Source organism: Naumovozyma castellii, chromosome 3 (genome assembly GCF_000237345.1).
Source record: "Naumovozyma castellii chromosome 3, complete genome".
Taxonomy (NCBI): Eukaryota; Fungi; Ascomycota; class Saccharomycetes; order Saccharomycetales; family Saccharomycetaceae; genus Naumovozyma; species Naumovozyma castellii.
In genome coordinates, this window is record NC_016493.1 from 1109989 (window position 1) to 1128822 (window position 18834).

The window sequence follows — 18834 nt, forward strand, 5'->3', positions numbered from 1 at the left end:
TATTTTCAAACTATTCTCTACCGTAACAAAAAATACGAAAACGTTTCCATGGTATCAAACCAAAATTTCATGTTAGACACCGACGCGGATAAGATGCAGATTTAAACAAATGACACCAGATGGGGATTACACGTATTGTTCTTTTTCCAGATGGCAGTACCTAGTTGGGATTTGCTATCACAATGGCTATCGAAAACGATTTGAAGCAAGCATACAAGACATTATATGATAAGAAGGATCCACAAACGGCCTTAACTCTGTACGATAAAGTTCTATCGCAGTCATCGCAAAATATCACGGCTCTCATATACAAGGCTGCATCTTTAGAGAAGTTATATTTTGGTTTCGCTGATTGGCATAGCGATGAAACGTTGCATAATGCGCTAGATTTACTGAATAAGGCGTTGAATGTTGCACAAGAGAGAGGTGACCGATCAAAGATTGCATTAGTCCATTTCCGTATATTTATTTATTTCTTTAATCTGAAAGAGTTCCAGAGAGCTAAGGAGAATCTTCAACTTTGCAAGGATTTGGGATATAATGATCCTACTTTGCCCATGTGGGAGACAAAACTTGAAACAAAATTGAAAAAAATGGCTAAGAAGGGTACCACCACAACGACTTCGAACACAACTAAGATAGAACCAACAAAAACAACAAACATTCCTTCACCCAAACCTGCTGATATACCACAGCCATTAGCAGCGGAAACAACACAACCTAAGTTTAGAAGTGATTGGTATCAATCATCAAACAAAGTGACATTATCTCTCTTTATTGGTAACTTACCAACAACTAAAAGTGATATCAACGCTAAGATTTCTGCTATTGATAAAAGAACACTTAACGTATCGTACCAGATTCCAAATTCCCATTCTGAATTTCAATATGAAATGAAATTATCACATCAAGTGGACCCTGAAAATGTAACTTTACATGTTTTCTCCAAGAAACTAGAATTGACATTCACCAAACTGGAAAATCTTCAATGGAAGACGTTAGAATACAAATCAGATCAGATGGAAACAACTGCTAAGAGTTTCGTGAAATCGACAAATAATGAAACTAGCACTGATTCCACATTAAATTACCCGTCATCATCAAAAAAACAAATTGACTGGTCAAAACTTGATGTTGATGAAGAAGAAGAAGATGATGATCAGAAGGGTTCAGCGGACGAGTTCTTTCAAAAACTATATGCTGGTGCGGATCCTGATACAAGACGTGCAATGATGAAGTCATTCATTGAAAGTAATGGAACTACATTAAATACTAATTGGGAAGATGTGTCAAAAGGTAAAGTGGAACCTGCTCCACCCGAAGGTTCTGAACTAAAGCATTGGTAATTTTGTTTCTTAAGAATATCTCGTCGTTATATTTTTCCCTAGTTTATAGAATATATTATATTAATATATGAAATTTTTTTAAATTTGATCAATTTTTCATCGAAGAACTTGCCTGCATTAATTATTAATCGCAAACAATAATTTCAGTTTCATGTCAAACAGTAAACATGCTTTATATATCTCAGTTTCTAAAATATTATTCAATTTACACAAGTTTCAGAGACAATACTGACGTCAGTTGAGTCACAAAAATCTTCGTTACCATCATGGAGATCTTCCCAAAAGATCTCTAACTTAACCTTTCCTTCAGGTGATTTAGTAAAGAAATATTTACTATTTTCTGGTTCCCTGTAAGGACTATGCAAATTAAATTCATTGTTAAACTTAAATGGAGTCCTAGGGCTAATGAGGGTGTTTGCATCCCCAATATTTGAGTTTATTGGACGAATAATTAATGGCTTTATAAACGATTTTGGGATATCTGTTGGTATCTTGGGCTTTTGCTTAATAGGTGAGCTGAGGGAAAAGGCTTGTTGGCCCTCACTTTTCTCCCCAAAAGGTTTTGGGTTGCGAGATGTTAATGAAAATTTATTGATTTTGAATGGAGATAAAAGTGCTGTATTTACAGGTGACATCAACTTCAATAAACTTCGTCCTATTATCGAGTTACTGTTTTGAGATACCTCAACTGTATTATTTGTGTCATTACAAATACACTTTGTTGATCGTCTTGGGGTATGCAATAAAACTTTTGAGGAGTGGTTAGGATTCTCGTCGAATGGTAAGTCTAAATGATGTACAATATCCATTATCCTTTGACCAGCAAAGGTGACAGTTTCTCCGGAATTTATTTCAGTTCTTCTTAAGTTATTTCCCAATTCCCTTATAATTTTTGGTGCTCTTTTCTTAATTTTATTTCTAAGATTTTCCTCCTTCTTCAAGATCTTATAATAATTCCTCGAGGTTAATCTTTCTGAATGCTTTGAACTTTCTTCAACGTGGACGGCTTCCTTATTTAATATTTGTAATTCTTTTACGCAATTCATTATTGGATCAAAGGTTGTTATTTTTCTTCTTAAGGCTTTTAATTCAGAATTATAAAGATCCAAGGTTGAGTTAACATCTTTGCTATTTTCAATGGACTTTAAAAATTGCTTTCTATAACTATGCTTGATATCTAATCGTGACCACAGTATTTGAATTTCTTCCATTTTTTCCCTTAGTAATATGGTAGTACATTTAATATCAATTTGAGTCAATCTTTGAAATTCAGTGGAAATTGCGTCCAAATCTTTAGATGTGAGACGAGAATTTGTCTTTAAAAAATTCGAGATGTGATCTTCTGTGGTATTAAGTTTGTTCCAAAGAGCAACACATTTTTTCAATAAAACACCTCTTTGTTCACATCTATGGTAATACAAATTTTGGATTCGTTCAAACATTTCCAGTGCTTTATCCAGAGTGGAGTTGTCGATCACTTTAAAAGAATGATAAGTACGAAGAAAATTGAGATCGGAAGGCTTAATTTCTGTTTCTCCCAGCACTCCTATAAGAGCTAAAGTTGACTCAGTTATTGATTTAAGTTTTAAGGAAAAATACTGGGCTTTCTTTTTGCATACTCTAGTTATATGACAGACATTTTCGAAGTGAGGTTCAGTTAAAATAAATATTTGATTAGAGGTGCCAAAGAGGGAGGATTCATACTTCTCTATAAAAAACAAAAACTGCTCATGGTTCAGCTTTTGTAAATCCAACATGTTTGACATATCGATCAATAAACTTGTCTCAGGAATAATGGAAATGATATTTTTTTCTTTATTTTTTAAACTTTGGATGGTATCGGGAAACTTTGCTATTATCGTGCTTAATTTTATTAGTTGCAGCAATACTCGTTTCAAGTTTGGAATGTATTTACTATAAACCTCATTTGCGGCCCTTTGAAAAATGTCTTTTTGGACCAGCAATGTTCTACTTTTCCTTGGAGAACTTGACATATTTTTCCATTCATTTAATAATACAGAGTTTCTGATAAATAAATCGGATATTGAAGAGATGCCATGAGGGTCCCCTAAACTAAATAACATTCCACGTACTAATCGTTGCTGCGTTTCCACATATTTTAAAACAGCTTCCAAGTTATCTTCAGCATCCGTTAACGATTCTTGAAGTATCATAGTGAGTTTTTGAAAGATCAATTTTTCCTTATGCACTAATTCCGAATTCGAATAACCAATGATTTGGTACTTCTGCTGAATATTATTAAATATTTCTTCTAAGTAGCTTGAAATGAGCTTAAAATCCTGTTTATAAAATGACTCAGACAGTAATAATGACGATGGCAGGGTGTTCCAAGTGATAGAATGTGCTTTCGTTGGTGTTACAAGCACCAGATCCAAGAGAATGCCCGTTCCCTGAAACGGATTGTCAAAAGCAGTGATCTTTTATACTGCCTGGTGGTGCCATTTCATGAGATAAAGGATTGACGTCGGATCTGCCTGGAACATTTTTTGACGTTTACATTTTGTGCATCACTTATTTACCAATTTCCGAAACGGGCCTGCAGATATGTATGCGCGGTAAATTCTCGCACATATTACGTAATTTCGTATACATAAATAAACATTAGCATTAATAAGACAAGATGTCGCATTGAATGAACAAATAGAACTGAGCATTGATTGTATTTCCCCTGTACGTAGGCATGTGACAATGTGAATACATTTATTTTCCGTCGTTTGGCAAGAAATTACGAAAAATACAAAAATTCAGCATGGAGAGTATACGAATACCCATAAAGTGTAGATAAGTATTTACATTTTGTATAAAGTTCATCTGATCTTTCACTATTCCTTACTAAAACTATAAAAGTGAGCAAAGATTGAGGAAATTCACTGCTGGTTATGGGAAAATAATTTCAAGCCCAAAATCAGAGAACTCATCCTTGTTAGCTCAGTTGGTAGAGCGTTCGGCTTTTAAGAAATTTGTCTTAAACCAAGGATACCGAAATGTCAGGGGTTCGAGCCCCCTATGAGGAGTTCTTTATTTTTTTTTTCTTTGACTGACTTCTAAAGTTACTAAACTTAAAAGAAGGTTGGAAATTTTTTATTTGCATCCTTTTACCTTTACAAAGCAATATTCTTCTAGTGCGTTAAGTACTCAATGTGGTTTAATTAATGACACCACGTTTGTTTTCATTTCTTGTGCGCTGAAAATTGGAAACTCAGAATGCAGAAAAAAATAAAAATAAAAAATTTCAAGGAAATGGATTCATCAATGTGTGTTAAGTAACATAGATACGTAACCGTAAAGAGATTGGAAACTGAGAGTGTAAGGAACCCATCCATTCACCCATCCAATTTTGTCATACTTCCTTCGTTTGTAGACGTTTTCATCCAATCATGGCATTACCACCTTCATCATTAAACAACAAGTCGGGTCGAGTATATTCGGAAGCTAGAGTATTTAAAGACGCTTGTGAGAAGAGACCTCAAGAATATTGGGATTATGAACAAGGTGTTACGATAAAGTGGGGGACAATTTCCGATTATGAAATCATAACAAAGATTGGACGTGGTAAATATTCTGAAGTGTTTAGTGGTGAATGTGTTAATAATGAAACTCCATGTGTTATTAAAGTGTTAAAACCTGTTAAGATGAAGAAAATTTATCGTGAATTGAAAATATTGACCAATTTAACTGGAGGTCCCAATGTTATTGAATTATTAGATATTGTTCAAGATCCAGGATCAAAGATTCCGGCATTAATTTTCGAAGAAGTAAAAAATATGGATTTTAGACAATTATATCCCACTTTCACATTACCTGATATACAGTTCTATTTTACACAATTATTAATCGCTTTAAATTATTGTCATTCCATGGGTATCATGCATAGAGATGTTAAACCACAAAATGTTATGATTGATCCCAAGGAAAGAAAATTAAGATTAATTGATTGGGGGCTTGCTGAGTTTTACCACCCTGGTGTAGATTATAATGTTCGTGTGGCATCACGTTATCATAAGGGGCCTGAGTTATTAGTGAATTTAAATCAGTATGATTACTCTTTGGATCTTTGGTCTGTCGGTTGTATGCTTGCAGCTATTGTATTTAAAAGAGAACCATTTTTTAAAGGGTCATCTAACCCTGATCAATTGGTAAGAATTGCTGCTGTTTTAGGTACTAAGGAATTATTGGCATATTTGAATAAATATGGATTAAAATTACCAAGTGAATATGATACTATAATGAGAGATTTCCCCAGAAGGCCATGGGACCATTTTGTCTCTGACGCCACCAAATTGGCAGTTCCTGAAATGGTTGATTTAATTGATCATTTACTAAGATATGATCATCAAGAGAGATTAACAGCACAGGAGGCAATGGACCATGTATTTTTCAAGACCAAGTTTGAAAGTTAGGCGCACATTTGTAATTATATATATATAAAAGTAGCAGGTAGTCAATCCAGTAATAATACTAATAATAATGCAAAAAATAAATAAATTAAGTGATGAAAGAAGACTTTTGATCTTATTAAATATTACATAGACTAAAAAGTAGTCATAATAATTAGACAATTTTAATTAAACGACAGTTCTGGTATCATTTGTTACTTCTGAAAGTTTCCTTCTGAATTCTCTCCCCTTTTCTTCTCTTTCCTTTAGGAAAGTATCATCGAATTCGAAGCTTGAATCACATTTGTCATGTTGATGATGATGGTGGTGATGATGGTGGTGATGTTCATGACGATGTTCACGTGGTAGATCATCTGCATCTTCGAAATCATACGAGTAAGCACGTGGAATCAAATCTTGAATGGTCAAGTCTCTTAGGCCATAGACGTCATTGATTCTTATATTAGATTCATGAGAATATCCATATTTATCAATGTCTCTTCTTAGGACTGTATTTTTAAATTTTAATGCACATTTACTCTTACAATGTGATGATGATGGTGATGATGATTTTAATGCAGATTTAATGGAATTATTAGAACCTTGACTGGAATTACTTTTAATTTTCATGCATGTATTTGAATTGGAATCGAATATGGACGATGTGTTGGAGTCAATGGATGAAGAATATGTATCATAGGCGTAATTATTTGTATTTTCATCGAGAACGGAATCGATATCCGATTGACCCTTCATGGAGTGTTTTAGAATATTATTATTAGTTGTAGTTATTGTTGTATTAGTTTTATCATTTATCTTGTTTAGCTTTTGTTTGGTATCATTATCATTATCATTATTACTGGCCGTTAAATCGGGACCATATAGTACGGTAACATCCGTTTCTTTATTCCAATTGATTGAGAGAGGATCTGCCTTGCATTTGTCCAAATGATAATAATCTATGGACCATCTTCTCCACAGACAATGATGCAATCTAACCAAATAGATTTTATAATCCATGTCATCTTCAATGGAACAGCTGGGCAATCTTAACAATTTATGTTTCCTCATTTTCAAAAGCAGGGTCCAACTTAAAGGAATTTCCAGTTTGTTTTCGTTGAATTTATGATGGAAATAGTCTATTGCTGGACGTTGATAGTTGGTTACGTTATCCAACAACATCAAGTTTTGACGCGATATTATGGTATCGTCTAAACTTGTCATCTGTTATTCGGGGTCGGGGTATGTGGTATGTGCTAAGCTAGCTTGTGTAGTGGTAAACTGTGGTATACTTCTTATATAACGACAGGAGCAGAGCTGGGGGTACCACCGAGCAACAGGGACCAGAGTCTGTCTCTTTTAAATACACCGCCATCACAAGACAATACAGGAAAAAGAAACGGGGGAAAGGAAAACTACACCTCGGATCGGCCCGCCCAGAAACGCCCGCACAACCTCGAGGACCCCCGCGTTTATTTCTTTTGGCAGCATTTCCCACGGCGGAATTTTCCATTTTTTTCCATTTTTCGCATCGGCTCACTGTTAGCCGCCAAGAAGATTCCAGAATGGGAAGGAAAAACACGGCCGAATCCGTCCGTTTATTTATTTTGTAGTCACCACAGGTTTATTCAATACGTATGTTTGTTTGTTGTGTGGAAAGGAAAAGCAGGGACTCGGGCCAATTTAACTCTGTTTACGGCAGACTCTGCCCCTGACGGGGGAGAAGTCCCTCCTCTTATTTGGTACTCTACATACATACACACTCACGTACGTACCGATACACTTGTTACCTTACTCACATGCGATTGACCCGATTTGAGCATATACTTTACCTCTTGTGCCATTTTTTGATTGACGTTTGACCTAACTTTTCCCAATGTCTTTTCCATCAGGACACCGCATTCACAGAAAAAAAGCAGTCAAACGGAAATGGAAACTGAGATGGAAAATTTTTTCAATGTTTTTTTTTCATGCACCGACGCACAAGAAGATATAAAAGATTTGAAATTTCATAAACTACTTGAAGGGAAGCTTCATCTTGTTTGCATCTCTCAATTCACGTTCCAGATAAAATCACAGAACATCACCCATCACACATAATCAAACATGTCTCACAGAAAGTTCGAAGCTCCACGTCACGGTCATCTAGGTTTCTTGCCAAGAAAGAGAGCCGTCTCCGTCAGAGGTAGAGTCAAGTCATTCCCAAAGGATGACAAGACCAAGCCAGTCGCTTTAACCTCCTTCTTAGGTTACAAGGCCGGTATGACCACCATTGTCAGAGACTTGGACAGACCAGGTTCCAAGTTCCACAAGCGTGAAATCGTCGAAGCCGTCACTGTTGTCGACACTCCACCTGTCGTTGTTGTCGGTGTTGTCGGTTACGTTGAAACCCCAAGAGGTTTGAGATCTTTGACTACTGTCTGGGCTGAACATTTGTCCGATGAAGTTAAGAGAAGATTCTACAAGAACTGGTACAAGTCTAAGAAGAAGGCTTTCACCAAGTATTCCGCTAAGTACGCTCAAGATGGTGCTGAAATTGAAAAGGAATTGGCTAGAATTAGAAAGTACGCTTCCGTCGTTAGAGTCTTGGTCCACACTCAAGTCAGAAAGACTCCATTAGTTCAAAAGAAGGCTCATTTGGCTGAAATTCAATTGAACGGTGGTTCCATCTCTGAAAAGGTTGACTGGGCTCGTGAACATTTCGAAAAGACCGTCGCTGTCGATGCCGTCTTTGAACAAAACGAAATGATTGACGTTGTTGCTGTCACCAAGGGTCACGGTTTCGAAGGTGTTACCCACAGATGGGGTACCAAGAAGCTACCAAGAAAGACCCATAGAGGTTTGAGAAAGGTTGCCTGTATCGGTGCTTGGCATCCAGCCCACGTTATGTGGACTGTTGCTAGAGCTGGTCAAAGAGGTTACCATCACAGAACTTCTATTAACCACAAGGTTTACAGAATCGGTAAGGGTGATGATGACTCTAACGCTTCTACCAACTTTGACAGAACCAAGAAGACTATTACCCCAATGGGTGGTTTCGTCCACTACGGTGAAATCAACAACGATTTCGTCATGGTTAAGGGTTCCATTCCAGGTACTAGAAAGAGAGTTGTTACTTTGAGAAAGTCTTTGTACACTAACACTTCCAGAAAGGCCGTCGAAGACGTTCAATTGAAGTGGATTGACACTGCTTCCAAGTTCGGTAAGGGTAGATTCCAAACTGATGCTGAAAAGCGTGCTTTCATGGGTACTTTGAAGAAGGACTTATAAGGAAATTTTTAATTGACCTTTGATAAATAAATAGATAAATAAATATTTTTTTTATTTCATTGAATCAATATCTTTTCTTCCTTTTTTAAAAGAAATTATCAGTTATTTACAAAGAGAACCTTCAATGGTTCGGAGTATTGCTTCTGTATATAATATCTAGACATACTATCATCTAAAAGAAATTCAGATGTACATAAGTAGATTGGTTAGATTGTCCTCTTTTTCTTTATATCTCTAGCGGTGAAATCAGCGTTTTTTAAACCGAACCGACCTTACGTCTTAATACACCACTTTTATCTAACAATCCATTGAACGTTCCCCTCCCATCTTTCACTTGGTAAATCTGTAAACATGGGACTATCCATCAATATGTTAAGATTGTGTCATAGTTTGGTATGGTGCACGGCTTTATGAATCATCGTCGGGTTTTGAAAAATTTTGAACATTGAGCTCGAACCAATTTGATATATCTTTAAACAAATCTTTTCAATCTTACACATTATATTCGCTCAAAACTTGACAGTAAACCCATAAAAAGCAAATAACCATTATGACTGAACAATTAAGAGAAACATTTGCCCAGGCTAAGAGAGAAAATCGTCGTGCTTTAGTCACGTTTATGACCGCAGGTTATCCAACTGTTGACGAAACTATTCCAATCTTAAAAGGTTTCCAAGATGGTGGTGTAGATGTCATCGAATTAGGTATGCCATTCTCAGACCCTATTGCTGATGGTCCTACCATTCAAGTTTCCAATACTGTTGCCCTAGAAAATGGTGTTAGCTTAGAACAAACTTTAGATTTAGTGAAACAAGCAAGAGATCAAGGTGTGACAGTTCCTATTATCCTAATGGGGTACTACAACCCTATCTTAAACTACGGTGAAGAAAAATTGATTAGAGATGCCGCTGAGGCAGGTGCCAATGGGTTCATCATCGTTGATTTACCACCAGAAGAAGCCATTAAAGTAAGAGGATTTGTCGCCGAAGTGGGATTAAGTTTGATCCCATTAGTCGCACCTTCTACCACTGATGACAGATTAGAATTATTGTCTCATATCGCCGACTCATTTGTTTATGTCGTTTCAAGAATGGGTACTACCGGTGCTCAAACATCAGTAGCTTCTAATTTAGATCAATTAGTCGCAAGAGTAAGAAAACATACTAAGGAAATCCCAATTGCCGTCGGTTTTGGTGTCTCCACAAGAGAACATTTCCAAGCTGTGGGTTCTTTAGCTGATGGTGTTGTCATTGGTTCTAAGATCGTTACTCTTTGTAAAGAAGCTCCTAAGGGTAAATGTTATGATACTTCCAAGAATTACGTGGAAGAAATTCTTGCTGGTGTTAAGCATAAATTACTAACTAAGGATGAATACTTCGAACTAAAGGAATCATCAATTGCTAGTGGTAAGAATCATAAGAAGGAAGTAAACGAATTTGATGAAAAGCATAAACATCCAATCAGATTTGGTGAATTTGGTGGTCAATATGTTCCAGAAGCTCTCCATGCATGTCTAAGTGAATTAGAAAAGGGTTTCGAAGAAGCCATTGCCGACCCAACTTTCTGGGAAGAATTCAGATCATTATACTCTTACATTGGTCGTCCATCTTCTCTTCATAGAGCTGAAAGATTGACTGAATATTGTGGTGGTGCTCAAATCTGGTTGAAGAGAGAAGACTTAAACCACACCGGTTCTCATAAGATTAATAACGCTCTAGCACAAGTTCTTATTGCCAAAAGGTTAGGTAAGACCAATATCATTGCAGAAACTGGTGCAGGACAACATGGTGTCGCAACAGCTACTGCATGTGCCAAATTCGGTTTGAAATGTACTGTCTACATGGGTGCTGAAGATGTCCGTCGTCAAGCCTTAAACGTTTTCAGAATGAGAATTCTAGGTGCCGAAGTTGTTTCAGTGACAAATGGTACTCAAACGTTAAGAGATGCCACATCCGAAGCCTTCCGTTCTTGGGTGACAAACTTAAAGAATACTTACTATGTGGTGGGTTCTGCTATTGGTCCACATCCATACCCAACTTTGGTGCGTACTTTCCAAAGTGTCATTGGTAAGGAAACCAAGGAGCAATTTGCTGCTATGAATGATGGAAAACTACCAAATGCTATTGTTGCCTGTGTCGGTGGTGGTTCTAACTCTACTGGTATGTTCTCTCCATTCGAACATGACACTTCCGTGAAACTATTGGGTGTCGAAGCAGGTGGTGACGGTATTGACACTGCATACCATTCTGCCACTCTAACAGTGGGTAGACCAGGTGTTTTCCACGGTGTGAAAACTTACGTGCTTCAAGATGAAGACGGTCAAGTTCACGATACCCATTCTGTCTCAGCTGGTTTAGATTACCCAGGTGTCGGTCCAGAACTAGCGTTCTGGAAATCTACCGGTCGTGCCCAATTCGTGGCTGCCACTGATGCTCAAGCACTAGAGGGTTCCAAACTCTTATCACAATTGGAAGGTATTATTCCAGCTTTAGAATCATCTCATGCTGTTTACGGTGCTGTTCAACTGGCTAAGGCAATGAAACCAGAAGAACATTTGATTATTAACATTTCTGGTAGAGGTGACAAGGATGTACAAAGTGTCGCTGAAGTTTTACCAAAATTGGGACCACAAATTGGTTGGGATTTAAGATTTGAAGCTGACCCATCTGCTTAATTTCTTTTATATTGACTGTAATTAATGAACAAAGATAATAGTTATACAATAGGGTCGTACTTAGAATGAAGCCCTTTTTATATAGATACAATATTAAAGCAATAACGTTATAGATAAAACATTATTTTGCAGTATATTTATTATGTACATTTTCCATTGTTCTGAAAATTCCAGGACGGAGAAATATTTTCGAGAAGTGAAAGAAAAAATCGATGATTTTAAGATTAACATTTTGAATGCTGCTTCCATAGGAAACGAAAAGGATAAAGCCATAACTGAATTTATTTGAAAGGGGTGAACCGAGGAGAAGGAGCATGAATGAGAACTACCTGCCAAGGAGACAACCTTTCGGCGCTCAACTTGGTATAGGTATCGAAAGTCCAAGTGTATATTTATCATCAGCTGCTAAAAGCAAGTTAGATGTGCCTAATAAAGAAAAATTATGGAGGGGTGCTCAATCGGATGTTTTCCCTCAAGATTTTTTAAATGTTAGTATTGTTTCTGACTTGGAACCTATAGCTATCCATCATGAATCTGATATTGATGCCCAATCAGGAAATTCATCGAGTACTATCACTAGTGGAAATGATGAAGAATATTTTAATTATGAGGCGGAAGATGAGGAATTCTGGGAAGATATACTATCTTCCAAGTTTAGCTGGGGTCCTTTGATACCTAAGTTTCATCCAATTTTAAGTTATTTCCAGATGTTGAAATGAAATCTGATCGTTCATATGATGTAAAGCAGATGACACCGCTATCCAATCATCCATTTGTTCCAAGAAGCATATTGAAGGACATAAATTATAGAAAGACAACAGAAAAAAGATGTAAAGTCACATAAAAAAAGGATAGTGACTTTTGATCCATCTGTTGGAGAACTTCTTGTCACAGGCTATCTTCAAACTACGTCCGATTTAAGAAAAGGTAGGGATGAATTCCCAATCATTGCATATGCTTCAGGACACGCTTCTTCCATTCTTAACATGTCAATACTTAGGAATAACAAACCCAGCAGTAACTGCATTCGAATAGATTTTAGGTCAACGATAAAATCAATTAAAATTCCAACAATGGCAAAAGAGATGGGGAAATCATCTGATTGCCTCGGTATAATTACTGAAAACTCATTACATATACTAAAAATCCATAGCATCTTTTCAAATGACTATGAAATGGATTATACTCTCTATAATCCTTTACCTTTTAATAAATTCAGTGATTTTCCGTTTTCAGACGTGGCTTTTAACCCATGGGATGTACAAGAGTTTGCTGTGATTGACATTAAGGGTAATTGGGGAGTTGGTCGTATTCCAAGAATCATGAAAAACCAAAAGGTAAAGGAACTACATCTTTTAAATGAATCAAGGGGAAGTGCATTTGATATCGAAGAACTGTCCAATTGGAGAAGGATTGCTTGGTCCTGTGGATATTCAAGATTGCTATTATTTTCTAGGTCCAAGGTTATTGAGGTAGATTTTCAAAATAACTGGCAATTAGATATGGTAGAAGCAAAGTCATGGTCAAATCTCCGAGATTATAAACCAATCAATGATACGTTTGGTTTCTTACTTACTTCAAAGGAAATTATTGTGCTGCGCACAAAAAATGCTGCTAATAACGTGATAAGAGAAGTTTCATGGAAACATGATCTTGATCCTAACGATTTAACTATACAGATTTCTGTTCAAACTGTTGAAATGATCGAAGGAACTCTGTACGTGACTTATATTTCATCGAAGAGGCACAATAAATTATTTTGCCATGCGTTTTATTCTACAGATGATGATGAACTTCTTCAAACCCTCGGATATTCCACACTGATTAATGTTCCTAGATCAATAAATGGTATTCATACCCTAGTGTTTCCAACCTCAAGAGAGAAATATCCTCCTGACTATAACAATAATCTTAACAAGCCGAAATCGTTCCCACTTTCACAAGCATTTTTGAGAACTTATGACACATCAGAAATTTTCAAGATTATAATCGGTAATAATATTGCGTCAGATAATTATACTTCTGGTTATGATAGTATGAGAATCGATTGTACCTCTATGGTGACTGAACTTTCCTCCAAGTTTGACTCTCTGCTTACAAATATGATCAGAACTCAAATTAGTGGCAATGAATCAAAAGCTCCTGAAAAAGCAGATGAAGATATCTTTCAAGACTATGGCTACCGTCTTTCATCTGCCATGAATGATGTTTTAGTTATTTGGGCTGATATGGAAAATTTGAAGAAGAATTCGAAACTTTGTCGCTCAATCGAGGAGCTGACCGAGATACCCAAACATTTTAAAGATCTGTCAGAATTCGAATCTTTCTTGGAACAATTTATGGACTATTATGTTGAGCAGAATATTTCATTTACAAATTTGAAGAGTATATGTAAGATGTTATTTCATGAAGAAATCGGTAGTTTTGATATGCTCTACAACAAACTATTGCAATGTTGGGACATGGTGTCCAAGAATTCAGAAAGTTTAACAAAAGAAACCATAGCAAGTACCATTTGGAGCGTACTAAAATTTACTAAAGTTTCTAATTACAAAATTCTAGAAACAGACATCCACGACTCACTCGGTGAACCATACCGGGCAATTATCGATCAATGGGATAATACCTCTGATCTAGAAGATGAAGACGATGAACAACTCGGAACTTTCCGTTCTACAATCCCAATGAGCAGCCAACCTCAATTCTTGTTAAATAGCCAATCCCAAATTCCAACGATTAAATCATCGCAACCAAGAACTTCCAAAGGTAACAACTTACGACCCAACCAAGGAAAAATTTCGAAAAGTAACCTTCCACCGTTGACGAGCACTAATTTCTCACAGAATTTAATGTCACATTCTCAAGTAAATGGATTATCAAGCACATTGCCTAATACAATGACTCCAGCATTTACACTAATGCAACCCGCCACAGCGGGTATGAGTTCATCTTTTTCCATTGGAGGTTCCCAACGAGCTGGATCCCAGAAGTCTAAAAGGAAGAAGAAGAAGGTTGGTGGCTTTGGCTGAATGATCTATGTAACTATTTAATAATCCAATAGCAACAGAGTATTATATATCTTCAAACACCTACTTGTTAACCAGTTGGGGTCGCAATCCGTAGTTTAAGAATAGGCGTCTATAACGAAGCCGAATTATTGACCCTGTCAATTGACCTCCCCCCAATTATGCCCAGAGTTGCTCTGTAAAAAAAAATATTTGGAAACTAATTTACTATTACAGGATAGGCAAAGAAAAAGTATTACAAATAAAGATTTCATACAGTCTTGCAGTATTTGAAAGGCATCGATTGTTTTAAGTAAAGCCGGCAACAGCAATTATTATCTCCTTTTTGACCGACATACTATGAGCACATTACTTTTCCCATCAAATACACTAGAATGGAATTAAGAAATGAAACCAACAAGTACATTGAGTAGATAATGAACATCAAGGTGTAAAATAACAAAAAAATTGGATTTTTCTGTGTTTGACGGTACAATACTAAGGGTCAGACATCTAATATACTCTTCGGAAAAAATAATTATTACATTAGGTTATATGTCTAAGACTTAGAATTATTCCTTCAATGAACCAATCAAACAATATAAATCGAACACGCCTCACGTAAATAGTTATTTGTGGTGGGATAGTAAGAAATCGTATTTCGTTAAATTGAAACATTGTCCCTAAAAAGTGTCTACCAAAAACGAACGTTTAATTGTTCTCAGTTTTTTTATCCTCAAACCCTTGTATCCATATATATGATCCCTAACGTTTAGAAAGGATATATAATCAATGAGAGAATAATGACTGTGTTTTACGAATTCTTTTTCCTTTAATATACATAGACCCGTATGCTTATATACTACATGCTAGTTTTAATTTCAACGTTCTTTCAAAGCTTTGTTTCTCTTTTCTCTCTTTCTCATTCTTTCAACCTTCTTAGCATGCATCTTTGCAGCCAATCTTTCATAACGTTCTTTCTCTTCTTGTTTCTCTCTTCTTTCTTTTAGAGCCTCTATTTTCTTCTTACGTTCTTCCTCTTTTTCCTCCTTCAATGCCTTAATTCTATCCTTGAATTGCTTATCCTCAAGTCTCTTTTGTTTCTTCAATTCCCAAGACGTAAGTTTCTTGTTCTTGACGACTCTACTCTTAGCTCTAAATGGTTGCTTTTCCACTTTCCATGATCTCCCACTGACGGTAGCACCCCTAGTTTTTGCAATGTCAGTTTCCACTGGCTCAATAATATCAGACATATTCTCTTGGGTAGACTTTCAAAGAGAAGATTTCAACGTATAAAGAATACATAATAATTTAGTGAAATATTTTCAAAGCTCATCGCATTATTTTCATCTTGGAATTTTTTCACGTACTGCGGGTAACGTACACATTTCATTAGTATTTTACCGTATTTCTTCGTAACTTTATGGTATATATGTAAGAGCGTCACAACACATGGTGCAGTTAGTAATCCACTGGCTCATACCTAATAACAGCGTGGAAGGGATATATGTTTACACGAATAACTCTAAGATATGGTACAGCAACGGTTGCGAAAGATAAATTATTATGTCTTCAAAGCTCGAAAAGGTTGATAGTTATACCAAGTCCCACGGGAAGAAGGCGAAAGAGAAAAGTTAAGAATGTGAGTCTTCGTGATTTGCAAGTGGATGAGGTCATGGGATTGGAAGATCCTGAAAAGTTGGAATATAAGATCAAACAAATTCAGGAATATACCAGACGATTAAGTGAGAAATTGAAGTTATCTTCTGATCATGAAAAAATGGACTTACCCAACACTGATGTTACAAAGAATGTCGATGAGATTTTTGACCAGATCTCATCTGCGAAAGGAATCCCCGTCATAACTAAAGAACATCAACTCCTGTCATCTGCTTCGACTAACAATACTACTGATTTATCGACATTAATTAGGGAAACCTCAAATATTCAAATGGAGCAGTTATTACCAACGGAGATCAAAAAAAGAATCAATAATGATGATTTAGTAATGTCTTCATTATTTAGAAAAGATAAACAGGATTGGAACTTAATTATATCAGAGTTGTATTCAAGTAAAAAGAAACTGAAAGGTCTTAGTTTGAATCTTATTACTTTTCAATTATTACCAAAGATCCATAATTTATCATTAGAATCCATTGAACAGTTAGATGAAATGTTAATAGAGTCATGTAGCGGAGATTTTGCTACCTATAATAAACGCATGTACGAATGTCTTTTCCAAAACTTATCAAGGCTGACGCCACTTCCATCTCAGACCAATGATCCTGTCATAACAAAAATGAAGGAACTCATGGATAGATTTGATGCGAATTTACTTCCAAAAGGCTTAAAGATGAATTCTTATTCTTTAAACTATTGCATAACTTATGTTAAGAAAGCCAAAGATTTTAAATCCATGAATTATTTCTTGACTAGGTTTAAAAATCAATATAATGTGACACCCAACAGGGTTAATTATACGACAATAATTCAATTCTATAGGGATTTGAATTTACCACAACAGGCATGGAACATTTTCTCCACCATGAAATTTTTATCGAAGGAACATTCCCCTGATATTATCACATATAATAAAATGCTACAAATCTGCATGCAAGAAAGGGATTATGCTAGGGCTATTGATTTATTCCACGAAGTTTCTGATATGAAGTTAATTCCATCCGTGGATACGTTAACTATTTTAATTAAGGTATTGGCGGTTTGTAGTGGTAATACTATGGAAAGTGATGGAAAACAAGAATCGTTAAGATTAATGGGTTGGAAATATTGCCACGAGTTAATTAAGCTTGGTGGATGGGAAGAAAATGAGAAGATTTTATCAGCTATGCTTACATTATCAGCATATGATGGGGATGTCTCATTGACCAGAGCCTTATATTTCAAGTGCATTATGAAAAGATTCTTCCAAGTCCGAAATGAAAGTAATGATAATTCAAGCATCGTAAGCATATGGAAGAAAGCCTTACAGGCAAGTTTATTGAACCGTCTATTTATAGGATACTCTAAATTCAAACCTGATAAACTGCCACTGTCATTTAGTTTTGATGAAGGAATGGAATTGAGGAGAAACATTTTGAATAGTGTTGATTATTCAGGAAGATCTACTGAAGGTATTATCGTCCCATTATTACCAATTATCAACTTAGGGAATTCGGAGGAGATTCTTGCAGAATCTAATGCCATGTGGCGTTTCAATTTAGAGTTTGGTGGTATAACAAATGGATTAAGTGATTCATACTTGGAAAATGATATTGCTAAAGTCGATGTCGATAATATGGTCCATTCTAGTTTGAATGTATCTGAATTCAAAGCACGTTTCTTCCCATTAATAGCCCAATGGAGACAAGTCGTCAATCAAGATATACTTAATCCAATCTGTATGGGGTCCTATTTGACTATTCCTTTAAGATTACAGAATAAAAATGAATTTTTAGCAAGATTGAACTCTTTCACTTTCCAACAAAAGGATTTCGATGAAAAAATTGAATCGTTTTATAACAGTAAATTACAAATTACTGAAACTGTCAAAAAAGAAGAAAAACAAGAAGAAGAAAAAATAGATCCTAGTGCGAATACTGTTGAACTGAAAAATGACGATATCAACAAAAACCAAGACCTCTTAAAATACATCGGTTCATTGAGGTATAAGATGTTAGCTAATGGAACTATATATGAATACCAAATGAAATTGGCCACAATGACTAACGATTCTACTTTAGCTACTAAAACCTGGAAAGATAGGGGTCTGTTTAGAAAGACAGCTTATTTCAACAATTTGGAAAAAAGGGAAAGAGTTAGTTTGGATACCGAATTTGCTAGGTTAATGGTTGAATATTTTGTTGGTCAAAATATGTATGTGGATGCGATGAGTATTATTTTGTCATCACAGAGACATATTAATTGGACATATCATATGGTAAAACAATTACATCATAAATTGATGGAAGTGGAAGATCAAGAAAATGCATCTAGATTATTGGAGATAGTTAACAAGAAGAAATCTAAGGTAGCTCTTCTTGATGAACAATTACAGGAGTTGGCACTCTAACTGAAAAAGATGAATCTGTATATAATAAAATATTAACATTCATAGACGTACTTGTAAATAACAAATAATAAGA

General features: G+C 35.8%; 9 protein-coding genes and 1 non-coding gene across 10 annotated transcripts; 7 read left to right on the top strand and 3 right to left on the bottom strand.

The window, feature by feature from the left end:
- Positions 1-182: 182 nt before the first annotated feature.
- SGT1 (co-chaperone SGT1) lies at positions 183-1346 on the top strand (the record flags this gene model as incomplete). Its single annotated transcript, XM_003675853.1, has 1 exon — positions 183-1346. One exon carries the CDS (start codon positions 183-185, stop codon positions 1344-1346), a length of 1164 nt encoding a protein of 387 aa, XP_003675901.1.
- A 200-nt stretch (positions 1347-1546) lies between these two features.
- NCAS0C05480 (uncharacterized protein) lies at positions 1547-3520 on the bottom strand (the record flags this gene model as incomplete). Its single annotated transcript, XM_003675854.1, has 1 exon — positions 1547-3520. One exon carries the CDS (start codon positions 3518-3520, stop codon positions 1547-1549), a length of 1974 nt encoding a protein of 657 aa, XP_003675902.1.
- A 764-nt stretch (positions 3521-4284) lies between these two features.
- On the top strand, positions 4285-4381 carry NCAS0Ctrna2K. The gene is made up of 2 exons: positions 4285-4322; positions 4345-4381. It is a non-coding gene; the product is annotated as a tRNA-Lys (tRNA).
- Positions 4382-4744: 363 nt separating this feature from the next.
- Positions 4745-5767, top strand: NCAS0C05490 (casein kinase II subunit alpha/alpha'; the record flags this gene model as incomplete). The annotated part of the gene is made up of 1 exon (XM_003675855.1): positions 4745-5767. One exon carries the CDS (start codon positions 4745-4747, stop codon positions 5765-5767), a length of 1023 nt encoding a protein of 340 aa, XP_003675903.1.
- Positions 5768-5932: 165 nt separating this feature from the next.
- NCAS0C05500 (uncharacterized protein) lies at positions 5933-6967 on the bottom strand (the record flags this gene model as incomplete). Its single annotated transcript, XM_003675856.1, has 1 exon — positions 5933-6967. One exon carries the CDS (start codon positions 6965-6967, stop codon positions 5933-5935), a length of 1035 nt encoding a protein of 344 aa, XP_003675904.1.
- Positions 6968-7849: 882 nt separating this feature from the next.
- RPL3 (60S ribosomal protein uL3) lies at positions 7850-9013 on the top strand (the record flags this gene model as incomplete). The annotated part of the gene is made up of 1 exon (XM_003675857.1): positions 7850-9013. One exon carries the CDS (start codon positions 7850-7852, stop codon positions 9011-9013), a length of 1164 nt encoding a protein of 387 aa, XP_003675905.1.
- Positions 9014-9563: 550 nt separating this feature from the next.
- Positions 9564-11687, top strand: TRP5 (tryptophan synthase TRP5; the record flags this gene model as incomplete). The annotated part of the gene is made up of 1 exon (XM_003675858.1): positions 9564-11687. The coding sequence occupies one exon, from the start codon at positions 9564-9566 to the stop codon at positions 11685-11687; it is 2124 nt and encodes a 707-aa protein (XP_003675906.1).
- Positions 11688-12673: 986 nt separating this feature from the next.
- Positions 12674-14716, top strand: RRN6 (Rrn6p; the record flags this gene model as incomplete). The annotated part of the gene is made up of 1 exon (XM_003675859.1): positions 12674-14716. The coding sequence occupies one exon, from the start codon at positions 12674-12676 to the stop codon at positions 14714-14716; it is 2043 nt and encodes a 680-aa protein (XP_003675907.1).
- Positions 14717-15573: 857 nt separating this feature from the next.
- On the bottom strand, positions 15574-15945 carry CGR1 (Cgr1p; the record flags this gene model as incomplete). The annotated part of the gene is made up of 1 exon (XM_003675860.1): positions 15574-15945. The coding sequence occupies one exon, from the start codon at positions 15943-15945 to the stop codon at positions 15574-15576; it is 372 nt and encodes a 123-aa protein (XP_003675908.1).
- Positions 15946-16199: 254 nt separating this feature from the next.
- Positions 16200-18761, top strand: CCM1 (Ccm1p; the record flags this gene model as incomplete). Its single annotated transcript, XM_003675861.1, has 1 exon — positions 16200-18761. The coding sequence occupies one exon, from the start codon at positions 16200-16202 to the stop codon at positions 18759-18761; it is 2562 nt and encodes an 853-aa protein (XP_003675909.1).
- Between the last annotated feature and the right edge of the window lie 73 nt (positions 18762-18834).